The sequence below is a fragment of the Pollicipes pollicipes genome, unplaced genomic scaffold, assembly GCF_011947565.3.
Source record: "Pollicipes pollicipes isolate AB1234 unplaced genomic scaffold, Ppol_2.1 Scaffold_4219;HRSCAF=4965_pilon_pilon_pilon, whole genome shotgun sequence".
Taxonomy (NCBI): domain Eukaryota; kingdom Metazoa; phylum Arthropoda; class Thecostraca; order Pollicipedomorpha; family Pollicipedidae; genus Pollicipes; species Pollicipes pollicipes.
In genome coordinates, this window is record NW_023596448.1 from 33,301,331 (window position 1) to 33,328,702 (window position 27,372).

Consider the following 27,372-nt stretch of genomic DNA (forward strand, 5'->3'; position numbering starts at 1 on the left):
GTCTACCATTCTGCCCAAGGCTCATTCCTCCCAGTTGACCAGGGACTGACTCCTCGTGCCACCCTTCCCCCCCCCCCCATTCTGCACTCATTGACCTGTTTGCACCTGAATGTAAGTGAGCGCCGTGGTTACACGTCTCTCAAACCTGTCACCTTTCAGCATCACCCACCAGCTGGACCTGCTCGTCGACAGGCGAACGGCAGCATGAGCTACAACCCTTACGGCGGCCAGGACGGGTACCTGGCGTACCCGGGCGGCAGCCAGGGCGGCTACCCGGGAGGGGTGCCGCCGCAGCGACCCAGCGGCGCGCCGTACCCTCCATACGGCCAGGCGGCCCCAGTCGGCTTCAACGTGGACCTGGTGCGAACGGGGGTCGGGTGTTGATGCAGGTGGGGTGCCCACCACATGAGGGGGCGGGGGGGGGGGGGACACGAGGCTGGAGGGCGTGCACCGTGAGGATGGTTGAGTTGTTGTGTCTGATGTTAGCGGGTAGCGTGGGCATCGCCAGGGGCAAGTAACGGAAGCCGAGTTGAACGTGTTGCAAATTTGATGAATCAAGCTGGATTAACTTGGAGTAGCCCACGTCACACTCTCCAGCAAGCAGCATGCGGTGTCGTTCGGTCCCGCTTTTTACCACCAAATATCTCACGCGACTTTGACTTTGTGAACGCGCCCTGCTGGAGTCTTTACGCCTGCCAGCCGCGCGTCTCGGCTGCCGCCAGCCTCCCGCGCGCCGCGGACGTCACCAACGCTTGGGATGATCTGAGTGGCTCTTGAGGGCACACAGCATCGTACCACGCATGGACGACAGTTCAAGTCCGGCCGTGTTTTTCGTTGCAGAGCCAGCCAGCCAGCGGTTATCCTCCGTACTCCAGTACACAGCCTGGGTACCCCGCTACCCCCGGCCAGCCCATGCCAGGTGCTCCAGGCTACCCGCCCGCTTCACAGCCTGGATACCCCGCTACCCCCAGTCAGCCCATGCCGGGTGCTCCAGGCTACCCGCCCGCCTCACAGCCTGGATATCCCACCCCTCAGCCTGGATATCCCACTCCTCAGCCTGGATACCCTTCCTCTCAGCCTGGATATCCAGGTCAGAGTCCTGGATATCCTGGTCAACAGCCCGCTGGATATCCCGCCCCTCAACCCGGCGGGTATCCAAGTGTGCAACCCACTGGATATCCAGGTCAACAACCTTCCGGATATCCCAGCTCGCAACCCTCTGGGTATCCCAATCAACAACCGGCGGGATATCCTAGCTCACAGTCCTCTGGATATCCAGGTCAGCAGCCTGCTGGATACCCCAGCCCTGCAAGGAACACTGGACAGCCCGGAGCATACCCTGGTCCGCCTGGCGCATTACCCGGCCAGCCCGGTGGTTATGGAGGTCAGCCTGGTGGTCTTCCGGGACAAACTGGCGGATATCCCGGTCAATCCAGCGGCCTGCCTGGACAACCTGGCGGATATCCGGGTCAGCCGGGCGGATACCCAGCGCAAACTGGCGGATTCCCGGCGCAAGCTGGCGGATTCCCGGCACAAGCTGGCGGATTCCCGGCACGCACTGGCGGATTCCCTGGCCAGGTCGCTGGCTATTCGGGGCAGAAGCCGGGCGGACCGTCGCCGTTTGTCTCGTCGCCAGCAGCCACCGGCCTGGGACATGCCTTCCGGCCTGGCAATACCTGGTACCTGGCCAAGGTAAGCCAAACTCGGGGCACCAGAGCCCGGCTCAGGATCGTGTGAGAGAGCAGCTGTTCATTGCCGAGAGTCTTGTGTGCCAGAATCGGGCTCTAGGCCCGGGCCAGAGATCAACTGCATAGAGCCCCTGAGGCTGAGAGAGGGAGATATTGGGGGAAAACAGATGTTCCCGTTACTCTGCTGGTGAAAGAGTTGAGGTTCAGTCGCTGACATGTTCTGCAACCAAATTACGGTGAGCAGTTTGGGTACCAGAATTTCTTCACCACAGCGCGGTGATTTTTACGACCTTTTGCCGTTGCACGCCCCGGTACACAAGCAAACATTTGCTAGGGAGAGTTTAAACCATTTGTGAGGAACGTCGGGGCGACGAAAGATGTTTATTGGTTTAGGATCTGGGTGTTGGCCGAATAGGCAAGATGCTTATTGGTCAAGATCTGGGTGTTGGTCGACAACGCAAGGTGCTTGTTGGTTTAGGGTCTGGGTGTTGGTCAACATCACAATATGCTTATTGGTTAGGACCTGGGTGTTGATTGATAACGCAAGCTCTAGCCCACTTACGTGTCATCGCTTCGTCATTATGGAGGACCGAACAACGGAATCAACTATTTCCATGCAATCCCTTAAATGTCAACTAGTTTTGCGCTTTTTAACACCACCTCATGCAACACATCAGTTTTCATATTTACATCACGTTGTCTTGTACGATCTTCGGGTAATTCATCATGAACCGGACTTGAACACCCAATTTTAGAGCGTTGCAAACGTGGACTGAGGGCGAAGAAACACTGGCACATTTGAACAACCTATGGGCGCATCCTCGCTGACGCATCCCTCAGCACATCCATTCACCTCACGCGCGCTCTTTTGCTCCACACAAGGGGCGCCGCAGCGCGGGCCATATTGTATAATTAGCTATCGTTAGCTCTCCTTCCTAGCAACACGTAGAAAACTCACACCGCTTAAGTCACGATTACCGCCTGGAGAAATATAAACCTGCATAGCATTCCTATACCATTCATGGGTTACCTGCCTTGCCTCTGCTTGCGCATTGCCCAGCAGCTTTGGCAGAACTTTTTGAGACATTTTGGATCTCCTTTGTAGCAAACGGAAGGTGTCCATGCTTACCACCCCCAACGTCTGCACAACGCGACCAGTCATGCACTCGCCCCACTGACGCGTACAGTGACGTCAGTAACGCACGTTCGAGTCACCGTGACGTCATTTGTTGCAAAAATAACATCCTGTCGTTGGATTGGGCGAAAGGCCTCTCGTGTTTCCCGGACCCCAGCGACAAAACGGCCGCTCGGTGCTGACGAAAGCCGTCCGGACGTGGTCACGCTGGTGCAAGATAAATACAACAACAGGACCCACGACAGGGCCCGCAACAGGGCCCAACAAGATACAACAGCACGGCCCACGACATCGGCAGAGATAATGTGCTGGCATTGTGGGCAATATCTCTTTGTCAATCTGGTTCTACTAAGTGACGTGCTGGCCGTGGCAGAGCACCTGCTTGCGTTATCTGGTCTGCTGACATCATGAAACTGGATTGTGACGTCAGCCGCGCGTGATACGCTGGCGTGACGTCAACTGAGTCGCACTCGCAAACGCCTTCGCATAGCAAACGCAAGTAGCAAGGTGTTGGAACCAGGGTGCGAGGGGGGGGGGGGGAGGAGGAAACGATGAAAACCGATAGCTGCAACAAATGCAGCCGTAGATGCCCTGTCGCTCATTGATCATGGTATCCCTTGTAAATATCAGAGGGCGCCATGTGCAGATCACTTGGCCTGTTTGTCTTTTCTGTATGTTTGACCCGGGTGCACTCGAATGAAAAATGGCTTGCCATTGCAGCACAATGGCATCAACATGTTTCTGGCCAAAATGCGCGGAAACACGGAATTTCCCAATAAACATCTCTGGACCCTAAGCTGCATTGCGCTTGCAAATTGCGAACTGCGCCTTGGCGATGTCTCTGTCCAACGATTTTCGTCACTATACACAGCTTATACAGAAGGATTCAGGGATCCCCGCGTTCGGCTGTTTCATTAAAATTAAAAAAGCAAGCAAGAGGATATGTGACTAGTTTCAACAAGGATATAACAGGGAAATGTGAATATTTCAGACTGAAGTCCGGAACAGTCCAATACAGAGACATTTGGAACGAAGTTGAAGTTGATCCTTGCTTAAACGCTGCATACGTGCGGTTTGGGCACAGAAAAGACGAGTTGTGTGGAACCAAAACAGAGAATCTTAAATGCTATCCATCAAAAAGTTTTATGTTTGTTCTGTGCACGCAACGACTTGCAAAGCAAAAACATAAACGAAAAGTTATTTGCCTCCAAAAATACCAAGTACCTGCAGCCCTGCTAAGTTTCCGTTTCGCCTTTAGTATAGCATCATGACCTGAGACGCTGCAATAACGAGGGTACTGCTACGCATCACCTGCCCTCAGTAGGTTCGTGTTGAAGGGCTCGGACTTACGAAATATGGCTCTTGAGTTGAAAAGCGAGAATCCTACACCATACTGTCCCGGTTCATTTGGTGCACCTCTCCAAGGAGTTATCTTTTTACGCCGTCACACTCTTGCAATTTGGGTGTAAAAACGGCCCCACTATGAAAGGGGTGCCACCTAGTGGTGCTTTCATTTATCCTTAACGTCGCGGCCGAAAGAAAAGTCCGAGGCTGACAATGGCTCGGCAATTTTGTATTCATTGTGTGGATTGCACATTGATGCTCGGGAAAGGGTTTTGCATAAATATTGCTGCGTTGAGAGAAAACTTATAGCTAGAACGTGCTAATTTAATTAAATCATACCGGAACATCATGCATTTAACTTGGTAACGATTTCCGGTGAACCCAATCCATTTAGAAGAAATAATGAAATGTCTGCTAGCGTGAACATATGATCGAATTTCGTTTTCGGGCGGGTGGGCTTACACGGTCGTTAAGTTCGTGGCATTTGTAGCATAATGTATCCATTATTTTATCATTTTGAGGGGAGGAAACACTCAATCAACAGCAGGCACAGATGTGTGTTGCAGTGCATTATACCAACATTTAGGACTGGAATAGGTGCCGAATCGTTGGACATTCAGTTTGGTTGCGCTCAATCGAGAATTCTTATCTTGGTCGAACACTTAATTTGCGATTTCACGTGGTGATTAATGGATAGCAGACTTAAACTGAATGGAGAGCAAGGCTGTACTTTTGTTGTCATACCTGGCACGGAATGCAGTCCAGGTTCGTTTTACGGAGGAAGGAGGTTCTCAGTCGGGGACCGTACCATCGTTTCCCTGAGTGGCTTACGGGCGGGGTCTTATTCACGGATGCCCCTATCCACAGGCTACTTTCCACCTGATTTCTCCCAGTGTACACGGACAGACGGGCCGACCTCAGGGCCGCTGGAAGGCGGCCCCTGCAGCGGTCCTCCTGCGTCCCCTTGCGTCCTCCTGCAGCGGTCCTCCTGCGCCCCCTAGCCTTGCCTCAGCGGGCGACAAATGCCGTGTATGACTCCGTCATTGCAAGGGGGCTGTATTTATCTCGGGCGCGAGGCATTTTACACCCGGACTCTGCGATGACTCAACAGCGGCACCCACCAGCCAGGCATGGTTTGGGGGGCGGGGGTGAGTGGGTCGCGCCGGCACGAAACGTCAGACTCGTGCGTCATTGCCGTCACGTCATCGTCGACAGCCCGTTTCGCCGATCCAGCGCTTCGCCGTTCCAGTCGCGGCCAAAGCCGGAGCCGGCGCATCGATGCGCGGGTCGGGCACTGCGCTGCCGCCGAGCTCCGTCGCGCGTGAGAGCGGGAAGGCGGTGCATGGGCTTTGCCAAAGGTCTGCCTTTCACAGGCTTTGTACAGAACTATGACGTCACTGGTGCCGAGACTTCAATGCGGCGCGGTCGCTAGCCGTGGAGGGAGGGATGGAGGGGGGGGGGGGGGGGGGGGGACCGCTGCGTGACAGCCGTAGCATCGGAAATAGTCGTACAGATAATGAACAAATTAAACGCGAGGTGCATATGACCGACGTGCCGATGACGTAAAACTTAGTGACGAATATGACTGTGTGCTATGGAAGCCCATGCTCCTAAACATTAGGTGCCACGGAAGAGGCATGAGAGGTATAAACGTATTCACGGTGATTTTACGATGTACCACAGCTGGAACACCGGGTTTTCTTCGTATCGGCAAAGAAAAGGCTGTTAGTGCCAGGTGCATATGACCGGGGAGCCAATCGCGTAAAATTTAACCCAAGTGTGATGATGTGCTTTGCAAGCTTGTGTGGCCAAGCATCACAATGTGCCAATCGACTCACAAATTAGAAAGCCTCACGCGAAAACTGCTGCAGAGATCGGCGAACAGGACATCGGACCGTCTCCGTACCGAAAATTGACAGTGTTTGGGGTTGGTGCATATAACCGGGGGTCGAATGCGTAGAATGCAATGGTGAGTGGGATGATTCGCCAATTAAATTTGTACTGGGTGCTGACGTCGACAAATAAAGTTTAAGCGAGCTAGAAAGTGAGAGGTGCACAGAGGTGCGGAAAATAGGGATGGGGATAAGTCCACAACTTCCTTGAAATTGAGTACCGCCCCCTTGATGTGCGTATGCCTCGCGGCTAAAATGCGATCAGTGTAAAAAGCAAAAACGTGCGCGCGCAGACTGGTAGAAGTATGCAGCCTGAATATCGAGCTATCTCCTTACCAGTAACAATAATATTGTTTCTGGTAGATGCGTATATCGGCAAACCCATCAGGCCGAAGCATATGGTAAGCATGAGCATGTGCTTTGCTAGCTTATATTCAGCAAAGCTGTTAACAGCACCATATTACAAACACATATGATACATATTACATTATAACATCATATTCAATCAACGTGGGAAGTGAATACTTCTACGCGGGGGCGCAGGTTCAAGGGGTGGTGATGAGTCCCCAACTTCCTTAAAATTTAGCATTTTCTCCCCGGACCTAGACTGGAAAGAGCTAAATGAAATGGCTACCCCCCCCCCGAATTTAGGAAAACTCGTGTTGCTCTCTGCGCCTAAGAAAGAGCCGGCTAGCATACTCGCTGAGCGCAAATCGCAAATTTGTTTTTGTGCGACTTATAAAGGACAGTGTTACGGGGAACTGTATTAAACAAGGAAAACCCACCTTCTGTTGCGAGGCACAAATGTTGCCGCGGAAGACTGAGCAAGTGGTAACCGACGCTAAAACACAGCCAGCCATGAACCAGGTTCACAAAGACGCGCGTGTTGCTCATTGTTTGTTTGGACGTCATGGTCATTTGTTTTGCCCATTTTGTGCCCCTTTGGTAGAGCTTGCTGCCCACACAAAGTATGCCCAGGGGTGGAGCAAATGTAAAAATTGGGGTGCTCTGCCACTCGTGTGAAACGCACAGAGGCTCATCAGCAGTACAGGTTACATTGTTCCGGCTAAAAGAAAGCCATCACAGGTACATATCGTGCTCTGCATCCCGGTTTGGCATCCATAACTCTACCCGCATGACACTTTGTCAATAAACACAGCGACGCGCATGCGGACCGAGCACGGCCGGCCCCGTAGACAGCGTGCAGACCGATCACGGCGGAATGAAGACAGACACGGACCAACCAAGATGCGTCGGGCTCATCTAGCGCGAAAAATAACTGCAGCCTACAACAGACTGATCACGCCCGCCACTCACTCGCACCACCGACAGCAGCACGAACCACAGGGTGCGAGACCGTGTGAGACTGAAGTACATTGTGATGGCTTACCGCTTAAGGTTGTCACGTACATCGTCATGCCCGTCACTAAGTTTCACGCAATCGGATCGCTGGTCATATAGATCTGCCAAAGACAGTTTGCGGTGCGAAGACAGCCCAAGTTTCTGCGAACGAGTTAATGTGTGCACGTCTTTACTTTTCATGCCACTGCGTTTCATCTGTTTGCCGCATGGGCTTGCGAAGCACAGCATCACATCTGCGATACAATGCCGTGTAAGTGGCTGGCTGGTCATATGTACTTCCCACTAACGGGTTTTCATCATCTGTATGAGTATTTCGATGTTTCGACTGTCTTTCAACCAGCCTCGTGTTCGACTCAAGCTGAATCTTGAATTAACTGATGAGCCAATCGTTTTGGGGTGAGCCGCGAGCCGAGTAGCTCGTTAGGAAAAATGCTGCTTTGAGCCATGAGCTGGATTATGTTATTTGTAAATTTCATCAGCTGAATCGTGATCAGAGCATTTCTAACAATATCTTGTCAGTGATCCATATGGCTCAACTTAAAATAGGAACATGAGGAAGCACAGCACGTGCCAGGCAAATTAACGGACCATTTCAGAATGTGAAATGCACAGCATGCAGCAGCACTGATTAGCTTTTTGGATAGTTTGTCATTGCAATTTGTAGGGAGCGAGCGCAATGTTTTTTTTATCCCGATTCAAAGTTTATTAAATCTCAGGTGCACCGCCATAAAGAAGACATGCAAAATGTGGTGCGAAAAAGACATATGACCTTTTTACGGTTGGGCATGTTTTCAAAAACTTGCTGAGGTTGAAATCCCACAAAAAGGGATCGAAACAGGAGGCCTCCAAAAGGCGGCCACCGTAGTCAGGCACTCGCCCCATAAAAGCAAGACAAAACAAAAACAAAAACAAAAACAAAACAATTATCAGCGTCGCTATTATCCTGCTACCAGCAGCCGACGCTTCGGTGCAGGACATGGAAGAAAGGTTCAGTCCCACAAACTTCCTGGTAGCTCAACCCAGACAGAGCGAGAGTCCCATCATAGCGAGGGTGCTCAGCACGCTGCTCAACATTCTTCCTGCGACAGTGGTCAACACGACCTGGGGGACGTCCGCCCTGGCTGGGTGCAGTTCCGTTCGCTACTTGCAGATGACTCCTGAGAGTCTGGCCAAGGCTGAGTTCCGAGTCTGGGCGCCCATCTCCTGAGAGTCTGGCCAAGGCTGAGTTCCGAGTCTGGACGCCCATCTCCTGAGAGTCTGGCCAAGGCTGAGTTCCGAGTCTGGAGCCCATCTCCTGAGTGTCTGGCCAAGGCTGAGTTCCGAGTCTGGACGCCCAGGTGGCAGCTCAGCAGGGGGTCGACTCCAGCCTCCGCGGCAGCTGCGTTTGATGACTGTAGTCCGGTATCTCTCCCGGCCATCTACCACCTCCTTCAGAAGTGCAAATGGCGTTGTGCCCTAGATTGAAGATTTTTAAAAGTATCCTTTGATATGCCTTCATCAAGTGATCATATCCACCGGGATATGAATATGTTTAACGCAAACGCAGCCTCTGAATGATTTCGTCTTCGCAATGCCTCGGTCTATGTCTGTGGTGCTAAACGCATTCGATATCTCCTGTTCCGCGCATCTCCTGCATACAGCTGGACGGCACATTGCGTCACAATGTTCCTCCTTTGCGGACCCGTCATCATGCTGGTAGTTTGCAAGACGTTTCCTATTGGAATGATTTCACAGAACGATCGTCCCCGATCCGTTAGGTCCTAGTAGTCCTGCCTGTGTCGACGGCTGAGGCTGAACGCACCTTCAGCAAGGTCGAGGGGGCACCGACCTCACTCCGAGCTGCCATGGGGAGAGAAGACTAGAAGCTGCTAGTAATGTGTGAAGCGCACCAATACAGGTGATGATGATGGTGATAGTGATTTGCGCACCGTGAGCTTCTGCCCAATGCAGCGGACATTCGCCCAGTCTGGAGCACGGATAGGCGAGATTTGCCACGAGCTCTAAAGCTAGGCGAGGATTACTGCGACGCGTACCCGCAGCTTGCGACGGCTGTGTTGGCGTTATATGTATATATGTATATATATATATATATATATATATATATATATATATATAACATGTTCAGATATACCCCCCCACACACACATATATATAATCTAAGCATGTTTGGGTATGATTGTGAGAGCCACTAGGTGTTTAAGTAACATTCTGCAAGAGCGGTTTCCACAAAAAATTGGAGTCGTTATAAGTCACAAGCCGAATCGGATGCCAATCCGAATCCGAATCGGAAATCTATTCTCAGCATTACGTCCGGCGTCTGGCGGCCCGCGCGCATTGAAGTTTTGGCACCAGTGACGTCACGATACGTAAAGCGGAGATGAAGCGAGAGTCAGCGGACGGCTTTCGCTCGTATACGGCCGTGGGAGCGCCCAGTGTTCTATTGCCCCGTGGTGGCGGCGTGCGCGGTGTCTGTGCTTGAGGGATAACTGCGGGGCCGCGCGCGGTACACCGGCCAGGGAACGACTCGCGGCACGCGGTGTGAGGTGCTGAATCTCAGAGTTCCGCGGCGGAGTGTGTTGGTGTTGCGCGTGACGCAGACTCGCCATGGCGCAGGTGAGGAGCGGGCCGACGCGGGGGCCGTGCGCCGGCCGCGCCCGCCGCCCGCGCAGCGCGGAACGAGTCCAGTCTGGACATGGGCTGGCTCGCTGCCCGCCTGGGCTGGGGGCACACAGTTGCGGGTCGGGCAAGTAGCGCAGGGCAGCGAGCGCCTGCTGTTGCACTAGCGGTGCGGCCTGGCAGTGCTAAGTGCTGTCGTGTCACGCCCTGGAGCTGGCGGGAGACATGGCCGCCTCCTCGCGGAGCCGAGTGAAAGGCGCGCGCGGTTGTAATTGTGGGAGCCAAGTCCCTGCAGTGTTTCAGACGCGGTAGTCTCCTATGACGCAAAGAGATGAAAAGAGGTGTGTTGCCGTAAGTCGCCACATGCGCTTCATCCTCTGCGTTTTGTTGTGTTGGCTTGGACGCGAAGTAGGCGGTGTGGTTTATTGACGATGTAAGAAATGGGCGGATGGTGTCCAGCTTAGGATTTACTTTGATAGGTATCAACGGTGCGCTTATGTGGGGAACTTTCAGTGCCCAGAAGCTCCCGAATGTGAAGACAAAACATGGGGCCGATTGGGCGGTACATGCAAAGAGGCAGGCGTAGACGCCCCTGAGGTCTTGTGGCCAGTGCTGGGCGCGTTCCTTCGGCTGCGGGCACGACCTGCGCGCGCTGTGCGTCTGACAAACGAGCGCTCATCTGCGAGCCCGAACGATACCTCCGCGCGTATCTATCGTTGTACTTCACCGACATGTTCACAGGATTTTGCTTCCAAGTGGAGTTTTCCTGACACATAAACAGACAGGGAATAATCTGTCCTCGGCTTCGCGGGAAGATCGCACGTTTCCCTGCTGGCCCATCGTCTGGCAAAATATTTATCTGGCGGGAATGGCGTGAAGAATGCTTCACCACAGCGGATATCGCTCTTGTCTGGGCCGCTGTCCCGTGCTGCTGACGATCCAGGAGCTCATGAATCGCTGTGGAGACTCGCAAACTCGGGCCAGTTTGCGTAGTGTTTCCTCGGGGTCGCCAAATCATGCAGCATCAACAAGCGATGTCAGGGGACCAAGGTGGCCAAATCATAGAGCATCAACAAGCGGTGCCGGGGGACCAAGGTGACCAAGTTATACGGCATCAACAAGCGGTGTCGGGGGACCAAGGTGGCCAAGTTATACAGCATCAACAAGCGGTGTCGGGGGACCAAGGTGGCCAAGTTATACGGCATCAACAAGCGGTGTCGGGGGACCAAGGTGGCCAAGTTATACAGCATCAACAAGCGGTGTCGGGGGACCAAGGTGGCCAAGTTATACAGTACCAACAAGTGGTGTCGGGGAATCAAGGTAGCCAAATCATACATCAACAAGCGATGTCGTGGGGACCAAAGTGGCCAAATCATACAGCATCAGCAAGCGGCGTCGGGGGACCAAGGTGGCCAAGTTATACAGCATTAACAATCGGTGTCGGGGAACTAAGTTCATATGTCAGCTGAGCTACTGAAGACAAAACCCTCCACGCCATCCAAGGGGCTCGCGTTGCATTCATTGCTGCATGCGTCTCTCAATGCACCGGGAGTGCGGGGATGGGGAGGGGCAGGGGACCACACTCCATTCCACAGGTGGTACGCTTCTTGACATTCCGGGTGTAATTGCAGCCGACGACAGGTTGTTCGTGTCAGAGAGTGTACCGCGTGCTGACTGCACAACAGGTTTCCGGACGCAAGGAGCGCTTGGCTGCTGCTACCGCAGGTCTGGCTGAGTATGGCGGCCTGCAGTGGCGACTGACAGCCAGAGGTCAGAACAAATAACACTCGGTGGGGGACCCTGCAAGAACAGCCGGCGTGTGAAATGCCACGAATGCCACGCTGTCGATCAGTACAGCTCGACTGGCCAACCAGAGCAGCCGTACGCCGGTTATTGACCTAGATATATGCGATGCGTGCCCATGCGCCCGCAGGCCTCGTTATCAAGCACAGCATGCGGGCACATGAAGGCATTCACCGCCAGAATGATGTCAGTAGCCGGGCTTGACCTGGGTACGATGGGTCGGTACCCTGAGTCAGACTCCCTGCCATGGGATGGGTAGCCTGGGTTGGCCTGTGTACTACGGGCCGGTATTCCAGGTTGGCCTTCCTACTGTAAGATGGTAGCCTGGGTTGGCTTGCGTACCACGGGATGCCTGCCTATTCCTGCTCCTGGATGGTTCTATTCAGGCTTGTATGGACACTTCGGAGCTGTATTGAACTCCTATGCACATTCACCCAGTACACATATGGTTATTCTGGTATATGGTTATGTCCGTGGTAACATGATCATGTCATGTCATCAGGTCATGTTGGGGGACAAGGGAAGAAGTCTGGGATGATGGATAGAATGTGCGGACTACGGATACTAGAGTAGAATAAGAAACTGAGTATGGAAAGCAGGTAACGTAGCATGGAGCGTGTTCTGCCTACCAGTATCTGTAGCGCTCATCTGCATCTGTATCTGTATCTGTATTTGTAGCGCGCTAGCGTAGCGCTCAACAAGCCTTAAGGAACACCTTAAAAGGACAGCATGGCGCCCACAGCGCCCGTCCGCCGTGCTTCGCAAGTTTTTGCCCATTTGGCCATCGCTGCCGAAAAACGGCCCGCGTTTTTCGGTCGTCTTGGGGCAGGTCACTAGAGGCCAGCGCTCGCCGCGGTTGAAGCGCAGAAGGAGGGCGTCAAAGGCCGGACCGAGGTACCGCGGGAGGCTGCCGTTCTCACAGGCCGCGAGCCAGTGAGTCTGCCTCGTTGTCTCGCGTCATGTTAGAATTTCAGATATTAACTGTGTTTGTTAGTGCGTGTTTGTTTGAATCTCGCCAATTTTTTTCGAGGGGAGCACTAGAAAAGAGAATGAAAATATTTTTCGAATCTCTTACGGTGGTATACGGTGCGGGCTTTTCCAATTTTACATTCAGAAGTGATTGTGGCGTTCAAGTGTTCCCTCTCCCGTACCGTCTGCCCTGGGTGGTTTGCTGATTCTTACTTGTCTCCCTCGTCTGCTGGCTGACCTTCCTGGCTGTAATCGAGTAAGTCGTTCGTTCAGGCGCATGTGTGCCGCTGAGTTTTGGGTCACCTGGTCTCTTGGTCTCCTGATCTCCTGGTCCCTGTGTCCCTGCTTCCCTGCTCCCCGGATCACCTGGTCCCCTGGTCCCCTGGTCGCCGGGTCCCCTAGTCCCCGGGTCCCGTGATCCTCTGGTGCTCGGGTCCCGGCATGCTAGTCACGAGGTCCGCACAACATGCTGATGGTCCTAAGTAGATGCCAGCAGCACAGCTGCGCCTGTCACCGCTGAGGGGCCATGCCGCCTGTCACACCGCTGAGGGGCCGTGCCGCCTGTCACAGCGCTGAGGGGCCGTGCCGCCTGTCACAGCGCTGAGGGGCCGTGCCGCCTGTCACACCGCTGAGGGGCCGTGCCGCCTGTCACAGCGCTGAGGGGCCGTGGACACTGGGGCGCAAATAGCCATTGTATTTGACGCGCCCTTTAAACCATAGGGCTGTCTTTCACACCCTACTGACCTTCACGGGTTACACATCTCTGCTACCACTGGACGTCCCAACGGCCGGCCCGCTCCTCAATTGCGCCGGAATGACGCGTGGGTGTTGCTATGCGGCGTGTGGCGATGACGGTAAAGGCACATGGAGCTCTAAGCAGGCGTGGGCCGTGAAGCGGCGCTGAAAATGACGGTGGTCTCGTGCCTTGACTGGCAATTCCTAGTGGTAGTCTGACCGAATTTGTTTATTGAACCGTCGAAACGTGGGTGTATTGAGTAACACAAGCCGGAAGGAAAAAAGTGAGGTGGGTATGGGGGGGGGGGGAGGGGGGAGGGAGGGAGGCATTGTTCTCCTGCCCCTCCCTCCCGCAGCACCGAGATCGAATTTAAAATCAGCTACGTGTTGTACCACGGGTGAACCGAAGACTCTTGCCGCCCACCATTCTCCTGGTGGCGTGTCAGGCATGGTTGGGCGATGACGCCGCGGTAATCTCGGGCCACACGTCTCGCCGGATGTGTGGGCGTATGGGCAGGGGAGGAGATGACCACATCCGTCAGATGACGCTCGTTCGGCGGCGCCCTGATATGGAGCGTGGGTGGACTGGCTGCGATCGACTGCTGTGTGTGCAGTCGGCGCGCCTTATTGTTCGCATCGTCGCAGCGGGATGGGTGAGCGGAGCTCACGGGTTTTAGTCAAATCAAACGCTCTGCTCATCGCCGTGTTTTTAGCGTGCAATGTTTAAGTCGATAATATTTCATGGTGCATTTCCTCATACCCCCACAACATACCCCCATTAGATGCCCCTTGGATAGTTCTATGCTTGCCGCCCTCTGGCCCCAGCGATTTTTTGAACAGCACGTCGCCCCAAAATACGTCGCGAGACATTTCATTAAAGCGTTTCGCCACTGCTGCGTGAATCTTCCCATCACCGTTAACAATCATTTCCTGGAGCGCAGCAGCCGCCTTTCTCGAGCATTGGGTATCCATTCGTAACCTGCGCACCCATGCAGGTTGAAGAAGGAAACGTCAGGAACGAGCCGGCTCGCATTCTGATGCGCGGCATTATAACCGGGGTAGCCAGGGAGATGAGCCTCCCTCTTCAAGCATGGGTATACGCCCAGCTTAGCCCAGACAACTGGGGTGTGTGGTCAGAGTCACGTACGTTACTGGAGACCACACCCGGAGCATTCATCGCTCGGTTTGGCACGTGCTGAAAAGCGGTCAGAGAACGTTTCCAAGCTGGGTGTAATTGCATCTACTCTCCGGTCCAGGCAGGAGAAGTATTGCCAGTTTGTGTGGTGTCGCTTGTGACCGAGAGCTAAGGTCAGCAGGGGGCGGTATTACCGATCCATCTGGTTGATCTCAGCCCGTTGCAGACGCAGTTCCAGGTGCGTTGCTGCCATTGTGCAGTCTTGATGTATAGTATTTTGATATTCAAAACATTCAACTCTTTTCTCTACTTGAAGCAAAACTTCTTTAGCTGCTGACTGCGTGTGCGCAATGTTCGGACGTTTCAAGGGGATGGCACGCAGAGCAATGTAGCTTACGACAGGGAATGAAACCGCACAAAAGCTTGGGAGGGACATAGTCTATGTCGCAGAGTCCATGTGCCGTATTCGTCCGATATTCATCGAACACCTGCGAGAAGTCAGCAACCAGACAGAGATGGTCCCTTTCGGCGACCAGTTTTGACCCAACTTACATATGCTGGAATTCAGGCAGTTACGAAATACGAACCCTTTATGCGTTGTGGAACGCAAAGTCGTATGCAGAGCACAGGACCATTCAGAGAGAGAATCAATGAATTGATTCTTATAAGAAGTCTGCAACTATACGTGAACGCGCAGGGGTCATCATGACCGATTATCGAATGCGAAAATGTCAGTAAATATCTTTTTCCCAGTTGTTCAACGAGGAATGATGTTATTGGTACTGTTCCTATTTATGTCAAATGCTCCTCGCAGGTGTACTGAGGAACTTACGGAGGTAATTGTGAACAGGCCACCAAAGAACAGCGACTAGAATATGGGTAAAACGTGGAATCAAAACACGCGCTACACACCAATATTATCAGCCGTTCAGTTTCCTTTTCAGTCGGGCGGCTCCATCTGCACCTAGTTGGGCTCCAGCCCTCGCCTTAAATATCTTACAACGTTGTGTTTAGTTTCCATGCCGACACCCCCAGGACTCTGACCCGCTTTGTGCGCCTCCAGATGCTGGGGTCGACTGGCTGACCCAGTGTCGCCCTCTGTCCGCAGCTGTCGGGGACAATTCGCGCCGCCTCTGGCTTTGACCCGGCCGCCGACGGCCATACGCTCCGCAAGGCCATGAAGGGCCTGGGCACGGACGAGAAGGCCATCATCAGCGTGCTCTGCAGGCGGAACAACGCACAGCGCCAGCAGATCGCCGTCCAGTACAAGAGCGGTTACGGTCGGGTACGTGCTCGGTGTTCTGGCGACGCGGAGGTCGGTGCTCAGGGCTGCGATGAGGGATCACAATAAAAGGGATCATAATGACATTGGTGGGATCGCCAAGGTCACGCTCCGCCGAACTTTTCGTTTTGTCTTTTGAACTTTGGTTTTCTTTTCGCTGCCCAGCTGACGAACTTTTGATTTCAGTTCAGGAGGCAAGTATATTTCGGATGTCGCGTGGCGTTTGTGACATGTCCAAAGCCTGAGTGAGGCGTGAATCCGGTAGGATGTAGGTAGGACGGAACTTGCACGCTTTGGACGCGCCAAAACTTTCCACTCCACGCAGTTTTGTTTGGCATAGTATTGCTAGCCTGTGCCACTCCATCGCTTTCGTTGCTATCTCAGTTCGCGACGCTCTCCGCCTGCGCCACCAGCGCCTGACCGCCCCCCTCCCCCTCCCCCCGCCATTCGCAGGACCTGATCAAGGACCTGAAGTCGGAGCTGGGCGGCAAGTTCGAGGACGTGATCCTGGGTCTGATGATGCCGCCCTACGAGTACCTGGCGCAGCAGCTGTACAAGGCCATGGAAGGCTTGGGCACGGACGAGGACGTGCTGTTCGAGACGCTGTGCACGCACAGCAACGCGGAGGTCCGCGCAATTAAGGAGACGTACCAGAGAAGTACGCAGACCGGCGCCGAGTGCGCAGTGTCCCCACCTAGCGGCAGAGCAGGGTCCTCACGGATGTCGTCCGGAGGAGTGCGGGGACGCGATGAGCCACTGGGTGGTCGTTTCTTTTCCTGTGGGTAGCGGCGGAGAACGCGGCTGAGGTTGGGGTCAACCCGCTTTTCTGACGTAAGGGCTGGTCATATTCGATGCGCATGGAGAAGACCGCGGAGAACATCGCCGTTGCGTTATGGCTTTTTCGCACGGGGATTGTACCGGGGTCCGCGGTTTAGGCAGCAACAACTGTTAGTCCACAAATGAGCCACCGTTTTACTGTATATGACACCGATTATAGTTTTAACGATGACAACCGATATAGTTTTATACCGTGACACCGATATAGTTTAACCGGAGACACAGTGATAGTTTTACCGATGACACCGATGATAGTTTTACCGATGACACCGATGATAGTTTTAGTATGATAAATAGTATTAGCGAGTTTACAGTTACACTGATCTAAGCAATGAGAGTATGCCTCTAATAGTGATCATGGGACCATTTTGGTGTGGTTTGCAGTGTAAAATCGTAACTTGGAGAGGGACGTGCATAAAGAGACGAGCGGCCATTTCAGGAAAATTCTCACAGCTCTTCTGCAGGTAAGGTTGTGGTGGCCTTTGTCCTCTGACCCTGCCTGGGCGTGGTAGAGTGAGGGCTAGGCAAAACACCTAATTACTGCTCCGAACAGAGGGGAATGAGGCATAATCCAACTAGACCCATATCAAAAAGCTGTGCGCAGTAAAAGCTTATTTAGCTGCCTGTGTGGGGGCCTTCGCCCACTCGCTTACATCATGCTTGATGCCAAATATGACATAAAACGCTAAAGATATGCTGAAATTACATGGCAGACTATTAACGTTGATTACTGCTAATACTGCTTTGCTTTCGTCGGAGTACGCTGCGTTAAAAATGGAAAAATGTAAAAAAAGGAAAAAAATGGAATGCAGCTGGAATACAACCTACGTTCAGCGCTTTCCAGTCATGGAATCTCACTGCCGTCCCCACATACACATACAGACAAGCTCACTGAGACACCCCCTTCCCCGAACCACCGACGGCTGGTTGGCGCTGCGCATGCTGTGTCTCTGCTGGCTATGCACAGCTGGAGCGCGGGTGGTGGCCTGCCCTGACTGTCTCTACCACGGCCGGGCCGGGTCCCCCGCCGCCCCCGGGTGGCCGTCACAGCCCGCTCCGCTCTGGCCTGCAGTGTACCACCGGTCTCTGGAGCAGTCGGTGCGCTCTGAGGTCAGCGACCACTTCAAGCGTCTGCTCACGGCCATCCTGCAGGTGAGGGCGGGTGGCGCGACTTGGGGAGGTGGCGCGACTGAGGAGAGGTGGCGCGACCGAGGGAGGTGGCGCGACTGGGGGGAGGTGGCGCAACTGAGGGGAGGTGGCGCGACCGAGGGAAGGTGGCGCGACCGAGGGGAGGTGGCACAACTGAGGGGAGGTGGCGGACTGGGGGAGACAGCGCGATTGAGGGAGGTGGCGCGACCTGGGAGGTGTGGCGCGACCTGGGGAGGTGGCGCACCTGGGGGTGGCGCGACCTGGGGAGTGGCGCGACTTGGGGAGGTGGCGCGACCTGGGGAGGTGGCGCGACCTGGGGAGGTGGCGCGACCTGGGGAGGTGGCGCGACCTGGGGAGGTGGCGCGACCTGGGGAGGTGGCGCGACCTGGGGAGGTGGCGCGACCTGGGGAGGTGGCGCGACCTGGGGAGGTGGCGCGACCTGGGGAGGTGGCGCGACCGGGGAGGTGGCGCGACCTGGGGAGGTGCGCGACCTGGGAGGTGGCGCGACCTGGGGAGGTGGCGCGACTTGGGGAGGTGGCGCGACCTGGGGAGGTGGCGCGACTTGGGGAGGTGGCGCGACCTGGGGAGGTGGCGCGACTTGGGGAGGTGGCGCGACTGAGGGGAGGTGGCGCGACCGAGGGAAGGTAGCGCAGCTGAGGGGAGGTGGCGCGACCGAGGGAAGGTGGCGCGACCGAGGGGAGGTGGCGCGACTTGGGGAGGTGGCGCAACTGAGGGGAGGTGGCGGACTGGGGGAGACAGCGCGATTGAGGGGAGGTGGTACGGCGGGCACACGGCCGGCCAGCCGACCACGCGCAGTTTTGGGGGCGTGTTGGCGGCCGGATACAGTCAGAGCTCGTATAGGACATCTGACGAGGGCTGCGTATTCTCTGATTTATTTGCGGGGCTGCGTCACGCCAGGTAGACGCCAGCAGGTCTGAGATTCAGGCTACTAGGGACGGATGGGGGGGGGGGGGGGCTACTAGGGACGGACGGACTACTAGTCACGCGCACTGTCCTAGAAAATGTCTTGGGGAGACCAGACTCCATCTCGTGTAGAAACACACTCGGTGCGTACGCCCCAGCACCACACCATTCATAAGGTGTGACGTGCAGTCACTGCACTGAGGTGAAGACCGCCTGTTTGTCATGCCATTCCGATGACCCGGACTGGGTCGAGACACGCAGAAACCGCGCTCATATCCTCTAGCACGTGACCAACGCGGGTGTGCTGCCGCGCACCCCTCATTTCATCGTCAAGAAAACGCTGCCGTGACTCATTCAGCTGATGAAAGTAGGGATGTGTCAGGTCGGGGAAGGAAGCAAACATAGGATCGTTGAACTAAAAAGGCGCACACTAACGTGACTCAAGCCCTAACTCTGTACCGCATGCCCTTAATGCGTGACGTCGCGTGCTTCCACGCGTTTGGTTGTGGTCAGCAGCTTCTCAGAGCCATTCACCCCGCAGCCTGAGTGAGGATGCTGCAGAGCTTGCTTGTGACGCTTCGTGTGACGTTGGTGTTGGGACGGCAGAGTACGCTCTGGCTGTTACGATTTTGACCTTTGACGCTGTCCTCGCGTCTGATTTGCCTTATGAAGCACGTCTCCCTCCCGAAGGAGTGTGGCCTAGCCGAGCTGTGGTGCTGTGCCGTGTCCTCGTTGTCCGACGCTCATCATCGGGCGACAGCTGGGGCCATCTACAGCTCTATGCAGCACCGAAGCTGTGTACTTCACTCGTCTGATCATGTTTACGTTGGGTTGCGTTAGTTACCACGTCTTTGTGTAATCAAGCTCTGGATAGATTGTTTTAGCATGATAAAGATAAATCTCACCCACTAATTTAAAGTGGCATCGTATGCCCGCAGATGTGTTTATGCATCGCGAATAATTATGCCAAAATGTCGTGGCACTTGCTGTCGAGAAATGGTTATTATTATTATGCGTACTTTTTCCACTATGACCGTCCGGGCTTCAGGCCAAGCGACGCAGAAAGTCATGCATTCCGCCACGCCCTCAAGCAGCTCGTGCTGACCTTTGACCCTCGGCAGGCGAGCTCGTGCTGATCTCTGACCCTCGGCAGGCGAACCGCGACGAGTCGGGCCGGGTGGACCAGGCCAAGGCGGCTAACCAGGCGCAGGCGCTTTACAAGGCCGGTGAGAAGCCTGCAGCTGCTGAGCCTGACGCCCGGGCGGCGCGGCTCCACCCCGTCGTCCTGGCGCAGTGTCCCACGTCCCGACTGAGCCTGACGTCCGGGCGGCGCGGCTCCACCCCGTCGTCCTGGCGCAGTGTCCCACGTCCCGACTGAGCCTGACGTCCGGGCGGCGCAGCTCCACCCCGTCGTCCTGGCGCAGTGTCCCACGTCCCAACTAAGCCTGACGCCCGGGCGACACAGCTCCACCCCGCCGCCCTGGCGCAGTGTCCCACGTCCCAACTGAGCCTGACGCCTGAGCGGCGCAGCTCCATCCCGTCGTCCTGGCGCAGTGTCCCACGTCCCAACTAAGCCTGACGCCTGAGCGGCGCAGCTCCATCCCGTCGTCCTGGCGCAGTGTCCCACGTCCCGACTGAGCCTGACGCCCGGGCGGCGCGGCTCCACCCCGTCGTCCTGGCGCAGTGTCCCACGTCCCGACTGAGCCTGACGCCCGGGCGGCGCAGCTCCACCCCGTCGTCCTGGCGCAGCGTCCCACGTCCCAACTAAGCCTGACGCCTGAGCGGCGCAGCTCCATCCCGTCGTCCTGGCGCAGTGTCCCACGTCCCAACTAAGCCTGACGCCTGAGCGGCGCAGCTCCATCCCGTCGTCCTGGCGCAGTGTCCCACGTCCCAACTAAGCCTGACGCCTGAGCGGCGCAGCTCCATCCCGTCGTCCTGGCGCAGTGTCCCACGTCCCGACTGAGCCTGACGCCCGGGCGGCGCGGCTCCACCCCGTCGTCCTGGCGCAGTGTCCCACGTCCCGACTGAGCCTGACGCCCGGGCGGCGCAGCTCCACCCCGTCGTCCTGGCGCAGTGTCCCACGTCCCAACTGAGCCTGACGCCCGGGCGGCACAGCTCCACCCCGTCGTCCTGGCGCAGTGTCCCACGTCCCGACTGAGCCTGACGCCCGGGCGGCACAGCTCCACCCCGTCGCCCTGGCGCAGTGTCCCACGTCCCAACTGAGCCTGACGTCCGGGCGGCGCAGCTCCACCCCGTCGTCCTGGCGCAGTGTCCCACGTCCCGACTGAGCCTGACGCCCGGGCGGCGCAGCTCCACCCCGTCGTCCTGGCGCAGTGTCCCACGTCCCGACACGCCCCGCTCGATCATAGCTGCACCGCGCCGGTCCACCTTGGAGCTGCCCCGACCCGCCCGGCTCCCGGTCCCAGCCCAGGCAGCCAAAGTGACCCTTTCAGACGGCGCAGCTACGAAACGGCCTGTTTTTATCTTTTTTCTTTTTTTTTTGGTTGAGAGAGTCCCATGGCACCAATCTAACCAGAGCCCGCGCGCCCGCGAGCCCGTTGGGCAGTGACTCTGGCGTCATTGTTTACGTCTCAGAGGCTGCACCGCTCCGCGGGGTTGACATCTGTATCACGCAGAGTCGTTGCGGGCTGGACAATCTGCTTGCGTTGCGCTCGTGGCGTTCGGTGTTGGCTGACAACTTTGGTCTTTCGAGTCTATGAAAAGTTGTATATGCTGTCTTACGTCAATAACACGGGTGTTGATTTTTATCGTTTTGGGTGGACCACTGCCCCCCCCCCCTTCCCCCTATGGTCTGACTTGGCCCCCTACTGTAAGTCGGTCGTCCTCTAGCCTTCTGGAGATTTAGTGCGAGAAGAACGTTAAGAATGGGAGCTAAAGGCTGTTAGTATTCTGGGGGAAGTTTGTAGGAGATGTAAGAGAGATAAGAATGTCTGTATCTCTAAACAGTGAAAGCCAACAAAGACAGCGAACACCGCGGTGTCCTGTCCAGCTAAGTACAGATGATTAAGCCAGTCACAGTTTTAGGCCTCCACGTTCATACAGTATTTGCTCGATCATTTTCTGTGTTTACTACGTGCCGCATGATTGTTTTTACACCATCCATGTCTGCCCGACTCTATTCGATTTTTGTTACAAGACCTTATCCAGCGATGTTTGAACTTCTACAGCCTGCAATAATTTGCATTATTCTGCCTTAACGTGTTATCCAAGGCTGCAAAAACGAACAAGACTTGGTCGTGTCAGTGAACCGTTGATCAATGAAAACAAACCCGTCGCATATTAGCACACCAAAACGTGACGAATCGACTAGCCGTCACCCACTAGTCGAATCTACATTCGAAGGCACCATTGACATGTGCTAACGTCCACTTCGACGCCAGTTTTCAACGAAATAGTCTCAAAAGCACGATGATCGACGCCCGCCGACTAGAGCGATAGCCGTAGCGGCCCGACGACCATTAACCGATCATTAAACGACCATTAATGGCCCACCGCCAAAACTACACAAGTCGTGTCGAGAATACTTGACTTGAGTGCTGATTTCCAGCCTAAAGCCCGTCCTGCGATCAGGGGCTTCCGAGACAGTCTGGAATAGTGGCGCGCACCAACTACCACTCTGTATCCTGGTGTTGTATGATGTATTGTATTTTGTTTTTCTTCACAACCATCCGTGGGGTGAATTTTCAGGTTTCGGCTTGTTGCAACGTTTGCTAGCTTAGGGTCGTTACATCACTCACTCACTCGTTGCAACACATCACAAGAAAATATTTATACAAAACAGGTGATGCCACGAACTAGATGTAATAGTAAAATGTATGTAAAAGTATAAAAAGATGTAAAAGATGTAATACTACGAACTAGACTATAGAATATGATAACATACAGCATGATAAAGTACGGTACGATAAATACGATCCGATAAATATGGTCCGATAAATACGGTCCAATAAATACGATGCGGTCACGCAGGTAACCAGCATAGGTTTAAAACTAAGACGCATCACCTAAACATTTGCGTTTTGAAATGCGAGTTTTTAATCCCTCAGAATTCAGAGATGAAGACAGATTGGCGGTCGAGGGCAGGCGGCTCCAAGTTGCCGCGGCACGATAAGGAAAGGATACAAATCCCGAAGGTGTGCACGCGAAACAACATCTTAAGTCACTTGACAATAGCCTATGTGCTACATCATCCCCATGCTGATAACTGAAAGCCGGCGTCGACCGTCAACGCCCCCCAAAAAAGAAAGAAAATATTATGCTGCCCGACGGCGACATCTTCCTCCGAGGAAGAGCGAGACGGCGAGGTAGAGCAGAGATGTGGCTTCCTTTTCAGCTGTGTTCAGCTCTTTTGGATTCATGTGTTTCCCATTCGTTTTTTTTCCTTTTTAGTTGTTCCCTATTCAGCTGTTTCCTGTTCGGTGGTTTTCTTTTCAGTCTAGTCCCCCCCCCCCTCAACTTTGAGAGGGAAGCGAGTCAAATCCAGGGAAGAACCCGTTATAGTACATTTTGGGTAAGTTTAGTCATTTTCCCCAGCTTATCACACAAACGCGTCCTGCGAAACTACTCCCCTGAGGTTGAGGCTTAATGATCGTGACACGCAACAAATTCAGCACATTACTTCAGCATCCATCATCAACATGCAAAACAAAGTACACTTGCAACTACAATTGTACAACATGCGACTAGTGAAACAGACTCTTAAACACATTAAACATCAGAATGTAGGACACGAGAGTACGCTCGACAAATAATTCTTAATGATAGTGGGGCTGGAATATTCTAGGTTTTTGACGGTGGTCCGAGTGATTATCAAGCAAGTGATATATTTATCTGTCGACTTCACCATTCGTGTACGTGTTGTTCACTAGTTGTCGTTTGGCACGGCTGAGTTCAGCGCGTAAAAGCTCATAATTTGAACACATGAGCAATGCCCCACAAACACATGCTTTGACAACGCTCTTTTTTATTTGACCCGACGCGATCCTGCCCCCTCCCCCCTCAGCATTCATTTGGGAAAATCAACATCCGTGGTCCATAATGGACGCTGTTTTACGTATCAGTAGTATGGAGTCTTCCCAGAGAACACAACCCCGACCAGACCTGTTAATCTGGTATCTGGTAAACATCTAATTCGTTCCGATAATCTAATGAAAGGCTAGATCCGAATAGGATGGCAATAGCATACAATGCATACCATGTGGGCGGCATAACATGCGTCATACCGGTGGTAGCGTTTATTTCAGCGACTTTCTTGCCACTGCCCTGCACTTACCCACCTCGTGACTTCACGCCAGTGTGTGCATGCGAGCTCCGCTGGCCAAGTGGCGCTACAGCACCATCTCTCTTCAGGCGAGAAGAAGCTGGGCACAGACGAGGAGACGTTCAACGTGATCCTGGTGACGCAGAACCCTGCTCAGCTGCAGGCCATCATGGCCGAGTACGAGAAGATCTCCAAGAAGGGCTTCATCAAGGCCATCGAGTCGGAGACGAGCGGGGACTACCGCCAGGCTCTGATGGCGATTGGTGAGTGTGCCGGCGGCCCGGACTGCCGCTGGGCTGGCCTGACGAGCGGGGACTACCGCCAGGCTCTGATGGCGGTTGGTGAGTGTGCCGGCGGCCCGGACTGCCGCTGGGCCGGCCTGACGGGCGCGGCTGCTGCTGTCATCAGTGTCGCGACCTCTCATCTCGGTTGAGGGGAAACCAAACCGCGGCAGGTAGCAAGCCGCTTACCCGCACGCTCCAGTTATGACACTGGTACGATAGGAGCGCGCGATTTTGTTACCGACCCTTGTCCACTTTCGTCGCTGTCAGAATGGCATCTCGTATCCCGGGTTCATGTCTATGCCCCTACGCACATTACCCACATACCTGGGATACACAACTCTCCACTAATGGTGTAGTTCCCTTTTGAGCTAGGGCAGGGTAATTTCATCCCTCCCCCGCCCAACGTGGGTTCCATACCCTCAACTTTGGGAAGAAAGTTGACCAGATCTGGGAAAAGCCTATTTTACTGGCATATTTGGGGCTTAGCTGGGTCATTCTTCGCTGTTCAGCACCCAATTCATTTTGTGAAATTACATCCCTACCCTCGACCCCCATCGGCAGCTGCCCCTTCTCTCATTGATTGGCATCTGTCCCTATCTTCCATCGACTTTTGCCCGTCTCCTGCTTCTGATCGAGAGGTACAGTTTCCCATTCAGTGGGAGAGGGGGGGGGGGGAGGGGCTTTGAGGTGTGTTGGGTTATTTTTTGCTTATCAGCTCCTCCCCCCCTCCCCCCGACAACTCAATTTGCGGTACTACCCTCCTGCACTGAACGGTGTTCTGTTACGGGCCTGGGTGCATCATACTCGGTCAAGGACAGAAATCCTTCTCCTATGTCACTGACCTGAGTTTGTCTCCCGCCTCTGGCCCGCGTTCGAACCACTCTTTCCCTGGCGTCCCCTCCGTGCCCCTGCCGTACCCGGCCCCCCCCCCCCCCCCGTCCCCTGCCGTGTCCAGCTGACTCCCGTCTCCTCCCGCGCTCGGCTGACTCCCGTCCCCTCCCGTGTCCGACTGACTCCCGTCCTCTCCCGCGCCCGGCTGACTCCCGTCCCCTCCCGTGCCCGGCTGACTCTCGCCCCCTGCCGTGCCCGGCCGACTTCCGTCCCCCGCCGTGCCCGGCTGACTCCCGTCCCCTCCGGTGCCCGGCTGACTCCCGTCCCCTCCCGTGTCCGGCTGACTCCTGTTCCCCTCCCGTCCCCTTCCGCACCCGGCTGACTCCCGTCCCCTCCCGTGCCCGGCTGACTCCCGTTCCCCTCCCGTGTCCGGCTGACTCCCGTGCCCCTCCCGTGCCCGGCTGACTCCCGCGCGTCCCGCAGTGAAGAGCTCGCTGAATCGGACGGCCTACTTCGCCGAGCGCATGCGTGACACCATGAAGGGGCTCGGCACCCGCGACAACGACCTCATCCGCCTGATCGTGTCGCGCGCCGAGTACGACCTGGCCAACATCAAGCAGGAGTACCTCAAGCTGTACGGCAAGACGCTGGAGAAGGACGTGGCGGTGAGTCGGCCGTGCGAGAGGAAGCCCGGCGCAGGCGACGGTGGGGAGAGAGCTACGCTACCCTCCACGCTTGGCGCAGCAGCTCGACCGCCCATCGAACTCCGTCGAGAGCAACATCGCGTTTTCGTAGCTCACTCGACTTGCTTTAGTTGTGTGTGATGTGGGACAAAGAAGATGCACTGCTTTGTCCCACAGCACACCCGAATCATCTTGATTTACCATCTCGCTCAAATGACTAATCCGTTGGTATGATGGTTTTTTTTCTTTCAGGCCTTCCCGGCGGTTAACCACCGCTCCCATCAACCCATGCTGCATCAGTGCCTCTTTGTCATACGGTGGAGTGGGGTCCCCACGCTCACTATGAGCCCTGACCCCCCATGTCCTTTTCCAGAGCGAGACGTCTGGCGACTACAGGAGGGCGCTGGTCATGATCGTGGAGGGCAACTGAGGACACCACCGTCCGCGCGCCGGGAGAGGCTGGCTGAGCGCCTCACGGGCGTCACACGGGCAGTGACACCGGCGACCTGGCGCCGGCCGAACCTCGGAGTCGGCGAGGCGAGCTGGAGGGCGGCCGGGCTCGAGACCGTCCACGCACGGGCTCCCGTGCGGTGCTCGACAGCGCACGTGGGAGAGTGGCGCGCGGTGATGGCGATTGGCGGCGCTGATGGCGCGGGGATATTTCCTCCACTGCGTGCAAACGAAATGCTTTCGTACAAAAAGCTGGACCGTGTTAGGGAAACGAGTATGTTGACTTGGATCGGAAGGTATATTTTAGCGTTGTCCGTATTACCCGTGGATGCGCTTTTCGCCTGCTTCGGCTTGAGGGTAAAGCGTTCTGTGCGACGGTTCACGTAAGGCAATGACAATAATGGCGCATCTTTGACGCATCTAACATTTCCAGTCTTCCCAAATGTATGCCGAGCTTGCATATGCCTGGCAATATCTTACGGCCCACGGGCTTTGAAACTGTGCTTTTATACGCGTTTCGCGGCATGTTTCAGCTGTGTGTTTCACTGATCTTCGCTCCGCGTATGGTGGTTTAGCTCGCTGTTGTTTTCAACGGAGCCGGCGGTCTTATATATGCAGTACTGTCAGTGCAATGTTGCGTTCACGCACGGTGGGCGCTGTGAATGGCTACGGTCTCACTGTCGCGCCCAACTTTCGCCGCGTCGCGTTGACATGTCTTGGCCGCATGGAAAACAAAACCGCCCTGAATCATCGGCGTTTGTTCAGTCAACTGAACGGTCGAGCGCAGCGGATGCTGAAGGAGTGTTCAATGGCCGGTCCGTGTCAGTCCCCTGGTACTGGTTCCCACGGGGGCTCGACGAGGTCTCACCAGTCTACAATGCGCATTATCCGCCGCGCGTGGGCTGACGCGGCAGTTCGGCTGCTGTCCTCTGTGGGTGCGGCAGCAGCCCCGGCAGAATACCTCCGCTCCGA

The 27,372-nt window shown here is 55.2% G+C and overlaps 1 protein-coding gene across 2 annotated transcripts; it reads left to right on the top strand.

The window, feature by feature from the left end:
- Positions 1-1,566: 1,566 nt before the first annotated feature.
- LOC119095386 (annexin A4) lies at positions 1,567-27,150 on the top strand. Of its 2 annotated transcripts, none has more exons than XM_037218235.1 (8): positions 1,567-1,692; positions 15,788-15,964; positions 16,415-16,619; positions 17,871-17,950; positions 20,025-20,097; positions 24,242-24,415; positions 25,751-25,932; positions 26,324-27,150. In XM_037218235.1, exons 2-8 carry the CDS (start codon positions 15,857-15,859, stop codon positions 26,378-26,380), a joined length of 879 nt encoding a protein of 292 aa, XP_037074130.1. In that variant the 5' UTR covers positions 1,567-1,692; positions 15,788-15,856; the 3' UTR covers positions 26,381-27,150. The 2 variants fall into 2 exon arrangements, with proteins under 2 accessions (XP_037074130.1, XP_037074129.1); XM_037218234.1 differs by lacking the exon at positions 1,567-1,692 and adding an exon at positions 9,849-10,034.
- Positions 27,151-27,372: the final 222 nt, after the last annotated feature.